Source organism: Camponotus floridanus, unplaced genomic scaffold, assembly GCF_003227725.1.
Source record: "Camponotus floridanus strain SB8 unplaced genomic scaffold, Cflo_v7.5 scaffold24, whole genome shotgun sequence".
NCBI classification, from domain to species: Eukaryota; Metazoa; Arthropoda; class Insecta; order Hymenoptera; family Formicidae; genus Camponotus; species Camponotus floridanus.
In genome coordinates this window covers 3,152,631-3,167,637 of record NW_020229370.1, presented here as the reverse complement: position 1 = coordinate 3,167,637, position 15,007 = coordinate 3,152,631, and the positions used below count along the sequence as shown (strand labels likewise).

The following is a 15,007-nucleotide window of genomic DNA, read 5'->3' as shown; positions in this document are numbered from 1 at the left end:
AAAGAAAATCTCTAATTTTAAGTCTATTTTTCTAAAAGATATTTCGAACACATTCGAATATAACCCGAATATATAATAATTAAAATTAGATATTATAATCTTTAAATCTATTTAAATCTATTTAAATCTATAAATGTCTATTAATAAATTCGGGCGCAATTCAATTTAGAGAGAATGATTATCTCAAATTAACAATTTGATTAGATGGGAAGTTTGATTAGATGAAAAACTAATTTTGCGGGTTTATGCATGGACAAATTTAGTGAGTTCATTTAACATATGCAAAGTATGGCTTTATAAATAAACATCAGTCGCGCGAAATAACAATCGGCTAAATCATCAAAGTGTTTCATTTATACAACGGTTTTTTTTTCCTTCGAGAAAATTTAAATCGGAAGTAAAAAAAGTCACTCGACTCTCCCAGCGCCCGTTTTGCGGCTTCCATAAAGGCACGGCTTTTAGTTTACGCTTGTGTTAATGGTTTATTGACGCGACCAGCGGCACAGACCAACTTCCGACGTTTCTTCGGTGTAAGAAGATTACAACATAACTTCGCGCTCCAAGTCGACGGGCACGTCATCTACGTGCAACTTCCATCGACTTGGCGCGATTGAGATACGCAATGGTTGACGCAATCTCGTTACGTCGATGGAAACAATTCGAGGTATTTCGTACCTCCGGAATGAGTTCGGCGCACGTCAGAATATCCAGTTTACCAAACGAGATCGAAATTAAATGCGCTTATTCTCCGCGGCGGGGAGAGAGAAAGAGAAAGAAAAACAATGTGGGTTTTCGTAATGTAAATTATTGGCGGAAAAGTGTCTCGAAACAAAGTTTATTTAAATTCTTTTTAGCGAGCACTCCATTTCTCGTAAAGTGCAATTTAAGCGCGAGTCGTTGAATCGTGACGATTTATTCGATTTTATTAATTATTAAATATCGAAAAAAATAAATCGTTGAAAAATTCAACTGCACAAAATTTAGCTATATTAGTAGCACTTGAAAAACTTTTATCTCTTATGCTTACTGCCGAAGAAAATAAATCGTTGAAAAATTCAACGGCACAAAATTTAGTTATACTAGTAGCATTTGAAAAATTTTTATCTCTTATGTTTACTGTCGAAGAAAATAAATTGTTGAAAAATTCAACTGCACAAAATTTAGCTATATAGTATTGAAGAACTTTTATCTCTCACGTTTATTGTGATAATAAAAAAAAAGTTCCAAATATACCATCTACTTTTCGTATCATTAATTATCTCGCTAATTATTTTCGATCATGAATCGCTCTGTAATTTTCAAGTATCTTTTTAAATTCTGCCGATCTCATTCTAAAGATGCGATTTGTCAAGAGAGAAGACAGCGATCCCGGTTTTTCATTTAATCACCAAGAGTTGTACACGTTGTACACGTTGCGCGTCACTTGTCCTTTACGAAGACGCATCGCTTTCTTTTTACCGTCGATTCGTTTCGAAAAAAACGCGTTTCTTTTTCCGAGGTAAGTGTTCGTGCAATGGACAAAGCTCATGGATTTTTAATTAAATGTAAATTTTGCAAATGCACATAAAATAAGATGCGGGAACATTTGAATTTCACATTGTTCCTACAAAACGTATAACGTTGAATTCATGTATGAATAAATAATAAATTTTGAATTTGGATTTTTATATTTGATTGAAATTATAAAATAAAATTAAATAATACACGTACTTGTTCAGATTTATTCATAAAATTTGCTCGCATATATTTTTGAAAAAAAATTGTACAACTCGATATACATGGAATACAATTTGTTTTCAATCGTGTGTACATATACACGTATATTTATCTGTTTATTATTTATGATATGCGTCTGCAAAGCAAGTGTGCCGCGATTGCATATTCATAATTCATGATTCCCCGATCGTACCGGTTACTAATTTCTAACCGTCATTTATTCGGTTGTAAATTTATGGAAAATATTTACGTCGCATTTCATTCACACGCTTGCTTTAATTATTAACGCAAACACATTTTCGGGCAATTTTGATGGAAATTATAAAATAATATAGCAAAAGATTACGTGTATTATTTAATTATTTAAATCGTTATCCGCTTTGCCGTGAAATTTGCTTGTAATTCGACGTATACAACGATCTACCTCATAACGAAAAGTTTACGATAAAGAGAAAACTTGTGTAGCCGGCAATTCACGCGATGCGGGATTCATTCCGAAAAATGACAGGCGGGATCGTGGCCTTTATTTAACAGTTCTTTGTGCGCTTACCTATTTTACTGACGGCGGACCGTTTCGAGGATATTCCAAAGGGCCGCATGGCTGGCCTCACAAAGCTTTCCCTCTCTCTCTCTCTTAGATTCTCTACCTCTCTCCTTCTTTTCCTTTCCCTCGTGCGGATACCACCAGCTGCTGTTGCCACAAGTTACAGGCTGCTCCCGCCGAGTTGTTCGTCAACGACGCACACCATCCCAGAATCGCACACGCGCCCAGAATCACCGGTAAGGATGAGAAACGCGAGGTACGACGTTACCTTGGCCAGAGGCGAGGTGAGAGCGGGGCGAGGCGGGGCAAGTGAACGAGGTGAAGTGAGGCGAGGTAAGGCAGGCCGTCTCAGAGCCGCGCCGTCATCGCCGGCCTTTCCTTTCCTTCCTTAGCGAGAGCGGCGAGCAGGATCGGGGAATTGCATCACATGACCGCGCGGATTCCGCGAAGCCGTCGTATCGTATGAATCGTCCTATGTAGCTTCGCCGAGATAACCCCTCTTCCTTCAACCTGTTCAAGGGCAGACGCGCTGCGTAGTAAAAAAAAAGGACGAGTCTCCCCTGCTTCGTCTCGACCAGTGTTCTTCAACCGGCGGAACCGACGAGAAATCTCGAGTGAAAAAAAATTGTTGGTCGACGACAGAAATATATCTCTTATCGGTAACCGTTTCGGTCTTTTTTCTTTCTTTTTTTTTTTTATCGAAGTGAAGTATGCGTTAGATCGAAACTTTCGCTCCCTGTCGCCCAGCACTCTCTCGACAAGCTCTCGTTTGATGAAAGAGGAACCTTAGAAAAGCTTGTTTTTCTAGAGAAGGAAGTTGGGAAATTAAGTTTACCGGAGTTTAACCCAAAGAGAGGAGTTGAAAAAGCCTGGTTCCCGAAGCTCCCGTAGTTGCCGAACGGACGCGAAAAGTTGGCGGCCCGAAGATTGAGTTCCCGACGAAATTTCGTAATCGAGAACGTCTGACGCGAATTCAGGCGGTTTAGTTGGCCGATTGATTCCGCGCGATATTCACTCCGGTGAGAATCGAAAGTTTACGATTAGAAACCCCTGCGCGGATATGAATTGCGAATTGGCCTCGGGCCAAGTCGATAATCGCGAATCAATCTCCTCGCGAGGAGCGACTCGAAGAGAACGGCTGTGAGAAATTTTTTTTTTCTACGTTTCCCTCTGTTTCCGTGACGTATCCAATAAACCTCGAATGTGCTCCCGACTTCATTTCCAGCGCGAGAATTATCGGAATAATTTACGATCCGCGCACAATAGAAATAAGAGAAGAAGAAAACGGAAAATATTTAGTCAAGTGGAATTGTAATCGAAAATCGATAGCCGTCGAGTTACCAAGAATTGCGCCAAAAACGTGCAAAAACAACTTTTCGACTTACCGTTTGATCGTCGACGCACTTTCGCGGTCAATATCACCATCCAGAATAAAACTCCAGGGAGAGGGCAAAAAAAAACAAAGCGTCGCACAAAACAAAAATATACGTACACAAAAATATACGTACACAAAAATTCAAGGATACACACGTGCAACACGTCCCGAAACAATCTCGAAAGAGGTTATATCGTTTCTATTAATCACTAGGCGTATGCTCGCGTCTCTCGTTATCTCTCCAAGATAATTCCGATCGTACGATTAATCAGTTCCACGAAAACGTGTCAACTTTCCTCTCGAAAAGCGTCGTATCTCACGAGGTTACCTCGACGGCGTCTCGCGCGCAACTGCAAGCGTTACTCGCGGAATCGGAACTCTTTCTCCCTCTCCCCCCCCTCCTCTCTCTCTCTCTCTCTGAAGATCGCGGCCTCTTCGGGACTCGCGCTCGGCTTTCCTCCCGATTTTCTCGGCAAAGACAAAGACACTAGACGCGGAATAACGCGATTTCGCGCGCGCCTGTCGACAGGCTTGCTTTCGCAGGTACCGTAAGACTTTCGAAACAATGCGATCGGCGAGGCCGAGCGAGCGAGCATGCGCCAAAACGAGACAACTTGCTCCGACCAAGTCCCACGCTCGACTGCGCGAACAGCTACGCTTCACCCTCACGACTCCGTTCGTGTCACGGACGCCGTAGTTTACGCGTCCCTGAGCCTAGTGCCACCGCCAGCCGGCTCCTGCGTAAGGGCTTCCTGCGCGAGGGGGAGAAACGCTTCGTACGTTAGGGCAGCAGGACATGGTGGCGTCGTAGGAATATCAGTGTTTCTCAAAACGATTGTTTTTCGCGAGGGAAGCTTCTAGAAAGGACCAATCCGAGTTTGAATGCTCGTGTATATCGTATCATTTTCTTTAAAATGACGATTGGATGTATAATGATGTGTATCGCATTTAATTATCGATAAAAACTGTCAATAAATGTACATAAACAGTGAATATTTTTGGTAAATAAATGTTTGGTAAATAAACTACCTCATGGTTTTTTTCGGATCTTTCATGTATTTTCAAGGAGAAATTAATTGCTCGAAAATTAAATGCTCGAAAAAACTATAGCTTTTATTTTTCACATAATTATGTTTATGAACGTAATGATTTTACACGCAGATTATTATAATGATTACATTGATTTTTTACTTCTAAAATAATGTTAATATTTATAAATTATAAATTTTTATTAAATAAAATAATGATTACAATGTTTCAGCATTTATATTTTTCATTTTTCTTTAATTTTAATCAAAAATATATAGAGAATATAGTGAATAATATTACAATATCCTATTACGTTGCACATTTTAATATTTAAAAAGAGATAAAAAATGCATTAGTCATTAGTTGCTTGAATATTTATTGCAATAATTAATTCTCTATTTCTTCAGGCATATAAAACGCATTAAATAATGTACACAATAATAATGTATTCTACTTTAATAATATTTAAAAAAGAGAACAAAATCTTTTTTTATCTATAGTCTTTTTTTATCTTTTTTATCTTTTTTGTCTCTTTTTTTATCATCTCTTATTACTTATAGCATATAAATTATTCCCTGATTTAAAATTTATAACATTATTGTTAAATACGTAATCATCATTGCGTTTAAAAAATGAAACAAGAGCGACAATTTTTTTAAATAAATTTTTTTATCTCGAAATGCATAAATCAATAAACTTTATACATATTAAGCAAGGTCTGACGCTTCAAATGTCATCCGAGATAACAACACCAAATATCTTTGTTTGTTTTTTTTTAGTAAAGTTTAATCAAACTTGTTTTCACATCCTATTCAAAATATGCTTATTTATCATAATACATGTTGAATTTTTAATGACATGGTCATTAAAAATTTTTATGATTTGTAGAAAGTTGAAAGAAAAAAAATACCCGCTGAGACTATTTTATCTTTGTCTTTTACTTTTCTTATCTCTTTTTCTCGGAGCATTTTCTTACTATGATACGGGAGTCTATTTTAATGATAGATAGAGAAATTCGTGATGCATAAGTTATGTTCCAAAAAACTCGATAAGAATAACTGTAAAGTACTAAAATATTTATTCGGTTAACAATATTTGAAGCTATAGTCGCACAAGGTTCACTTGACGGAATTGTACATTCGTACTATCGACATGATATATTTATACAATAATCGATCTCAATATATAGTTAGCAATATTTATTTTCGATAATTGTATTAATACATTTAACAATTACTTGTAGCCATGGCGTAAAATTTTCCTGATGGGATTATCACACGATATTGCGATATATTATATTTGCGCATAATATTACTATTGCTCGGTATTTTTTATATACTTATGATATTATACGGTTGCAAACGATATTTATTCTCAATAACTTAATATGATAATAAATCCGATAACTCCGATGAGATGACACACACAAGTGATTCTCATGATAAATATCATAATATAATTATAAATAATGCATGTAACGATAACAATATTAATTACAGCATTAATTAATTATGGACTGACTCTATTCTTTCGATATTCACGATGTTCGAGCACGATCTGCATTACAAGCGGCATCTCGACGTCATAAATAACTACAAGCGAGATAACTGCCGATTCCGTTAGAACATTGTGATCCGAAATTCCGAGTTCATGAATGAAATACGGCTGTCATCGACGTGCATCAATTAAGCGCTAATTTTATTAAACATAACATTAACACTGATGCACATATAGAAAATTTCTTGAAAAGGCTAATAATATTTGTATCAAATTTGTTATAAAGTATTTTTGTATTTTGCATATTTTTGTCACAAAACAATAAAGCCTTTTGTTTCTCAAATGTGACATACGTAACAATTGAAAATTTCGAATAGCATATTTTAAATGTGACAAAAATATTACTCATTGTCTTTCGCATTACATGAAATATATTCATTATATTTGAAATATATATAATAACTTATTTTGAAACTGATGAGATTGAATGCTGAACTCATCGCTTCATTCTCTTTGTCCTTTTTTTTAGAAGTCATACACTCTTATCTTGTTTTAACTTCCGGAGAAATTATAAAATTTGATATCTTACGTCACTGCATTCCTGAATGCATGTAGGTGTATTCGTGCTACTGTGATTGTAACAAGTGGCCGATCTCGCTTTTTTCTTCTTTTTCCACACTTGTATAACGTCATATTTTACAAAAGTTTTTCGCACAGTATCATCCCGACTATCGTGAAGATTAGTTCGATCCTTATATACGAGCGCGTTATTCACACGACCTGTGATATTATTGAAAGTGGCAAATCAACTGCCTAATAAATATTACAACACACACGCAATTATTAATAACAAAAATGATATATATTTTATATAATTTAATATAGTATTTATAATTAACGAGTGACTTCATAACATATTTGATTCGCGTAATACAAACTTCAGAATTCTGAATTCAGTTCGGTGCTTTAACAGAATTGGAAGTCGAGATGTTTAGTGATTTTCGCATTCGTATAGCGTGTTGAGAGCGGTTACTTGTGTATAATCTCGGGAATGCCGAGAAAAGGATAAATATTTAATGTGACATATACAGTCTTCTCCCCAATTTTGTCGAAAATTTACATATTTTATGTACGGAGTATGGAAATTGAATCTATTCAAAATGCATAAAATATGCGAATTTAAAACCGGAGAACGAACATTGAGAAACATCAAATTTGGTTAAATTAAATATTTATCTTATCTTTTTTCTTCTAATGATCTAAACGATGTGTACATTAGTATAACTAAATTATTCAGAATATATAGAAAATAGTATTTAAAAAATATTTTCTATTTATTTCGTAAGAGAAAAGCTATTTATGACTAAGATTATCAATTCATTATAAATAAATGGTTCGCATTCTATGACTATATGTAATTTTTAAAATATGGTTGATAATTTTGTTTCTATTGTTTTAAGTAACTATTAAAACTAATTTTTATTTTCTTTTAAAATATTAATCTTAGATCAAACAACACAAAACAATTTAGATTAAATTTAAAATTTTGTACTAAAAATATGAAAACCTTATAATTTTTTTCATTATTTTTTAAGATATTTGTCCAGTATACAAATTGCATTTCTTTAAGTTACGGACATCGAAAAAAGTATTATTTTACAGATTTTGTGATTCTAATATTGTTCTAATAATATTATCAATAATCAACTATGATTTTGCAATAAATAAAATTCGTAGCGGAAATATTGTTAAAGCTGAGAATTTATATTTCTTTTTGTTTATGTTCCATTAATGTACGTTTTAATCATTGTATTATTTGATCCAAAATGTTAAAAACAATAATACTGAAATATTCCAAAAAAGAATAACTAGTTTTTAATAGCAGCTTGAGAAAATTAAATTTTTATAATAGAAACAATAAATTATCAGCTATATTTTAAATATTACGTAGCTATGAAATACCTATAATGGATTGAGTCACAAATAAATTTTCTTCTATAAAACGAAATATTATTTTATACGGGATATTCCGAAAATAATAATATTAGTAAAATTAAAATAATGTGAAGTGATACTCTTATATCAGTTTACATATGTATGTTAAAAAAGTTATTTTTTCTATACTTATTATATATTTTAAATATTTAATTTTAATGTATTTAATTATATGTATGTATGTATGTACAGACATATATATAAAGATTTAATTATCAGAAGCATCATTACATATTCAATTATTCATTTACATTTTACATCAAGAAGATAAAATTAAAAGTAAGAACGTTAAATTCAGGTTTGATAAATTTTAAGCAAGTTTCAAGAAAGTTTTAATAAATTGCATTTTATGTTGTTTCTTTATGATTATTACGAGCATTGTGAATTTATTGCATAATTAATGATAAAACATGAATTATATTTTTATCAACAATAATATCTGTCGTATACGATTTAAAAGGGTAATTAATTTCGGGGACGTTTTCATACATCTTTTGTGAAATTCATAACGGATAATAATACGCTTATACATCACCTAACAATACGACAATTTAAGATCTATCCAAAGAGATATCTATCTGAAGGGATCTCTTTCTTGATTTGCCGCATTAATTAAAATCCAACAGCTCAAAACTGCATTTCTGGCAAGCCAATTGAAATTACGTGGTAGAACCGACTAGCACAGGAAAATTTTAATTTCCACGAAACTTTTCGGATGTATGCAAAGTGGCACGAGAGATGTAAGTTCAGCAAGTTTTCATTTATCCGTGAAAATGGATTTCAAAGATGGCATCGCACCATCTCGTGAATGTAGATACCCGCTTTCGCACGCCGCAAATTGAAAATTAGCTATGCTTATAAAAAATGCTCGACTTAAATCGAGCGCGAGGCAAATAGATCCGCATATATTATCTGACTCAACCCGTTTTACGTCGTTTCAAAAATAGTTTCTATTTAGTGGTGTCTCTATCTTTTAAAGGCAATTATTCTGTTATTAACCTCGATATTGTTTTTCTATATATATTCAGTCTCTCAACAAAGTGTTATATATACAATAGCCTATATTGCCTTTTATATTTTTTCTTGAATATTTCTATAATTATAAATTTATAAAAAAATATTTGTTACAAAAAAACATTTGTCATATAAATTAAAAAATGAGAAAGAGAAATATTCAAAGAAAACAAATAAATTAAATATGTAATCGAATATCCTATAATTCCCCTGTAATTTAATAGTGTAAATTTTTGTATTATATTTCACATCATAAAGAATATATTATACATATATACACATACATACATATACATAAAATGAAAAAGTAATTATTTTTCCTCGACAACAGAATTAAAATTTAATCAAAAAGAGAATAAAAAATATTTTATTTATAATTAATTATAAAAATACATACACATATAAGTATAAGTATGTAGATACATATTAATCAATGTAATATTACGACATATTTTTACGAGATATTATACAGACACTTTTTTTTATCTCCTGGTTCTTTTCATTATCCACTGTTATAATCTGGACATTATTGCATTTTCAGCAGAACTCAGAATGCAAGAGACGGCTTTTTAACGTTTTATATCGCTCAGTGATTTATGACGCCGCCAGGAACAAAAAGCGATCATCTGCGAGTGAAAAAAAGTTAAAATGAATTATCTACCTTTTGCATAAACTTCAAACAAATGTCCAGCTATCCAGTTCTCACAAACGGTAAAACGCGAAGACGAACGTCACCGCGATCATATGAATATTAATATTACCGGTTATACGATGGTTATACGATGGTTATGATGTGTTACGATGTAAAATTACAAATTAATTCTTTCTCGCTATCATTTCATTTAATTTTGTCGTTCATATGACTAGCAGCGAGTTACATCATCGACGCTAAAAGGCTATCGTTTATGTTGGAAAGTAACTGTTAGTGCAAAGGCTGTAAGTCCAAAGAAACAGATCAAGCAACTTTACAGTTTACCGGGCTTTCCACGATTTTCTCAAATTGGAATTGACAATGAAGATATTATGAATCCTCTATAGAGATGAAGTGACACGTGATTAATTCTACAAAAATCGATATAATAAGAAATCGAAAAAATCGCCAAGTATGTACAATTGATACTAAGAAGAAAAGGCACATTTATTAATAATACAATATATTTGAGCTTTTTTGCATCTTCGATATAGATCTTTCCAAAATGTAGAAGATGTAGAAGACAGAATAAATTTCACGAATTTAAAGATTTAAAGGGAAATAACAAACATTAATTTGTATTTGATTCGTATGTGTATTCGTATCGAGAGGTGATAAAAAATTGATGCTATTTATAGATTTTTTTAAAACGAGAGAAAAAGAGAGAAATGTCACACAATTAGTCGACCTCGACTGGTTTAGACGCGCGAATCGATAAGTTTCATTTCCCGATAACGACGATGTAAACGCGTTTTTTCCGCAGATTCGGTGGAATCGCGATTTTCGAATCATCTGCATCAAAAAGTGCGCCTTACACGAGATTTGTCGCAAAAACTGCAAAGTGAGGTGATGTTACTTATTATAATCTAAGATTAATGTCGCACGAGACGTTCTGTCGATTTTACTCAGGTACGTTCCTTCATGATTTATAGAGTACAAGCGAAAGCAGGATTTACTTCCTAGAAGCTGTATTATTGGCGAAAGCCACAATAAGTCGTAAGTCATCATATTTTATTTATGTTGTTAATAATAATTGAGCATGAAATACAACTGAGATATATAAAATTATATTCTGACATTTATATTGTACAGCAAGAAGGAGAGCCAGAAATATAATGTATATTTTGTAATAATTAGGCTCTCTTTCTGTTACTATTTTTATAGAATTGGAAAATCAATTTTTTTTAACGCAAATATTTAAGGCATTCTAACGTCATACACTTTAACATGTGAAATATTTAATTAATAATATTTTTCAACAATTCATTATTGACATATTTTTACACTTTGTTAGGAAAAACACTTTGATTGTTTACGAATGAACTGCATCAAAACATATATGCAATAATATTGAGACAAATCGATGTAATTAAGTAGCTAAATAATAATACTGATTCGATTATATATTTTTGGTAAAGAATTATTAACGAAAAAATATCAATTATTTACAAATTAGTAACATCCATCAAAATATTCGATATTAATGCGAATATAACTTTCTATATTAAAGACAATCGATCATGAGAAATATTCGATTATTGTACTCTTCGGAACTTTTACGTTCAGAAAGAATATAAATTCTTAGATATAATGAGTCAAAATGTGAGAACAGAGAGTTTTCTCAGAGTCTCGCGCAGAGACATGAATAATACATCCTTTTGAGGAGCAGAAGGGAAGGAGGGCACATTGGCTTTACTCGTTCCCTGCTGACTTTAATGTTTTTCGGAGGCCTTTTACGAGCCAATAACGAGGAGTCTGTTGTTTCGAGGAAGTCAATGCGAGGGCGCAATGCTTTTCATGTAATTGCAAAATATAATTTATTATTTACGGTATAGCTATGATATCCTCTCGGACTTGTACCGCGCATTTTACAATATCTTCATGTACGCGTTTAATATCGATCTCTCATTTCATGCTCAATTAAAGTTACTCCATTGACCGTAAGAGCACAGAAACACTGCGCAAAAACACTGTAAAAATATATATTGCTTTTCGATTAGTTCAGTGTTAATAAATTATAAATTTATATCAATTTGCGTTGATAAATGTTCGATCGAATTTCCTAAATATCCCCAATAATCCCCTACGTTAATAAGATATCAGAAATGCAGCTACGTTTATTAAAAAGAGAGAGACACGTTACGAAATATATTCACAATTCTTTTAATTCTAGGTTGTTTAAGTAAAGAATTTTTTGTCAAAATTTATAACTGTTCGTACAATCGATTAAATTATATTACAGAAAACAATAAATATTTCTTTGTATATTTTAATTTTTATCTAAAATTATTCCTATATGTAAAATTCACATGCACGCGAAATTGAAATCCGCATAAAGAGTATCTTAGAAAAAATATCTATACTTCAATATATATAAAAATATGCAATTTTTTTATGTTCTTTTATTTTTTTTTAATTATTTATTATTTTCTTTATTATCTCCTATCTTGTTTTTTCTTCATATAGCAAAATGTGTATCACGTTATGTTTCTCTTATATTAATGTACTTATCTCAATTTCTAGAAAATAACATGTTTTCTACACATGTGACTTTAATTACTGTGACAACCGCCAACGCTCTTTTCTTCTATGATTACTTTCCCATTTAGGGGTGAATTTTATATATTTTCTGAGAAAGATTTTCTCTAAGAGGAAAAATCAGGGGAGAACACTGTCGTTTTGCACATCTGGAACTTCTTTCCTTGCATGTCTTCCCTACGTCGTCACTAGGCTTCTTTGCAACGATGAGAATTTCGGAGCGTCTCTACCTAAGGTATTGAACGTGCGAGGAAAATGGATAGCAAAAACGCTTTACGAGGGGGGAGCAAGGGAAGAGAGGAAATAAGAATTCCCTGACGGCAGGCAAGTTACTCTACCTCTTCCCTGCTAGATATTTCTTTCTCTGACAGTCTGACAAGCGGGGAATTTTCATTCCGCGTATACCCCAAGGTATAATGTTCCTTTCTGCGACACATCGGCTACTCTTTCGCGATACGTTAAATTTTAATTTGTCATTCAGTTCCTCCCCCTCCTCTTCCCCTTCTTCTCGATCGGTTTCGCGTGACGGCTCTTTTACAGCGACACAAAGTCTATTATTCGTCAACCGCATCGGTGGTGAAAATCGACGACAGTATCGTGGTCTTTGACTGATGCCTCGGGTTCATCGACCGCTCACAAAAATGCCCGCGCGATATATTATTTTCTTTTTCATTCCGTTTTTTATCGATTTCTTCTTTCCGCGGCAATTTGTTTCACAAAAATATTTATCGACACCGATATCGGATTTAAAACACAATTAGAATATAATTAGAATATAATTAGAATATTTATGTATATAGATAATAGATATATATAATGGAAATTGTATAATGGAGATTTCATGATGCGCTTTTTCCAACAGTAACGTTTTTCTCTGTGAAATATCGAATAAAGATTTTTGGAAAGAAGCACTTTAATCATTAATAAAGTAGAACTAAAATTATAATTTATTTAATATTAAAGCTAAAGTTAAAATTATTTTATATTACATATAAGATATATAGATCATATATATGAAAATAGATGTTAAAGTGACGTTATTTATTTATTATTAGCATTTAAAGTATATATTCGCGTTTATGCGCGCTTCGAAATCTATCATTATTGTTTCCATTTATTGTCTTATACATAGTTTTTTTCCCCTGACTAATGATTACTTCCTGTCAATCCAACGCGTGGATCTTATGTCAAAGTTTATCGCGCGAAGAGCAGCGTATTTCCCCTCCATCGGCACACTTGTTGCTCAAATAGTGGATATCGGGGGACATATCGCTGCCACCCGCATTTGTTAAAGAGAAACGAGTCTCACTTTTCCGTTAAGCTGATTTCCATATTTCGCACTCGCAATGCGAAGCTGTCGTCAGATGCCGTACTTAAAAATAAAAACGCTCGTAAAACTTCCTCATGCGATTTAAGGATCACACAGATTGGAAAGTTTTTACTCTCAGCTTCTCAGGCTTGTCGTGCGAGATGTACATGCTTTGAGAAATAAAATTTCTTAACCACACTTTTTAAAACTACACGGTGAACTACACGGACCTCGGAAATGGGATTTAAAAGTAACTCTTTAAAGAAGCAAGAAAGTTGCAGTCTCTCCAAGTTAAAACGGAAAGATCTCAAATGCGCCTTTAATGGCACTCCTTTGACGAATTTGCGCTTGACTTTTCGTTCGCGAGAATTTAACAGCAGGCTAACTGCAGTTTTAATACTCAAAATGTTCTCATAATTAAGAGAAAAAAATATCGTATATGTTTAAATTTTTAAAGATTGTTAAGTCGCTGGTCTTTGGAATCTTTTTCCCTCGTCTTCTTTGAATTACGAATCGCGCGTGTAAAAATTATATGATAATATACACTATAATTTATGAAGTTTTTTAATATACTGGACAAGTGGCATTGTTAAATTGCGAATGAATGCAGATGTATCGAACTATATTCGTGATGACTGACTTCGAATAAAGACAAACGCATCACACGATTAAATCGTGTAACTGTGACGTGAGTCAATATTAATTAGCATTCATCAAACATCTCGCTGAAATTCGTCAAATGCCCTGCTTCAGATCATGCGTTCTAAACATGGTAACATAGATGTAGTGTAGCTCCATTATTTACCTAAAGCCCGAACTGCACGTACGTTAACTTAATATATGGGCTAAGTAACTAAGTAACATTACCAGGCGAGTATACCGTAACTATTGATTTTCTGAGAATGTCATACTTAAGACTTAAGAGGAACGGAGTTACCACGATATTTACGCTCTTATCTTATCAATATCGCATATAACATGTATTCGCAAAATGCTTAATTAAAAAAATTTTCTTGGAATTGGGATAATTTATTTAATAAGGATTTGTGGATTTGATATTACCTGTATTAAAAATTAATCTATTCCGATTCTTACATCTTCTTGTGGAATGAAATTTTAATTCATTGATTTTACCAACCAGAATTTATTATTACGACTTGTGTTGAATTATTAAAATATAAATCACTACATTTTGAATGAATGCTAATGTGTGTGTGTGTGTTCATCAAGATATAAAATTTTATCAACGGACTACTTAATTTTACTTGAATTTGTCTTTGATTATTATTGCTCAAGTTT

At 32.9% G+C, this 15,007-nt stretch overlaps 1 protein-coding gene across 5 annotated transcripts in view; it reads right to left on the bottom strand.

Moving 5' to 3' along the window:
* Positions 1 to 15,007, bottom strand: part of LOC105256567 (insulin-like growth factor-binding protein complex acid labile subunit) — a 91,843-nt gene that overhangs the window by 74,210 nt on the left and 2,626 nt on the right. For 2 of the 5 annotated variants that reach the window (XM_025408966.1, XM_025408963.1), the window contains exons 1-2: positions 3,646 to 4,297; positions 2,267 to 2,770 (exon numbers count right to left, since the gene is read on the bottom strand). The exons of 1 other annotated variant lie outside the window; for it this stretch is intronic. Coding sequence is in view for 2 of the 4 variants with exons in the window: in XM_025408963.1 (XP_025264748.1) it covers positions 2,267 to 2,315 (49 nt within the window). In the remaining 2 variants the exon portion in view is untranslated. Of the gene's footprint in view, positions 1 to 2,266; positions 2,771 to 3,645; positions 4,298 to 15,007 lie in introns of those variants that run through there. 2 more of the 5 variants (XM_011266601.3, XM_025408965.1) reach the window with 1 other exon arrangement.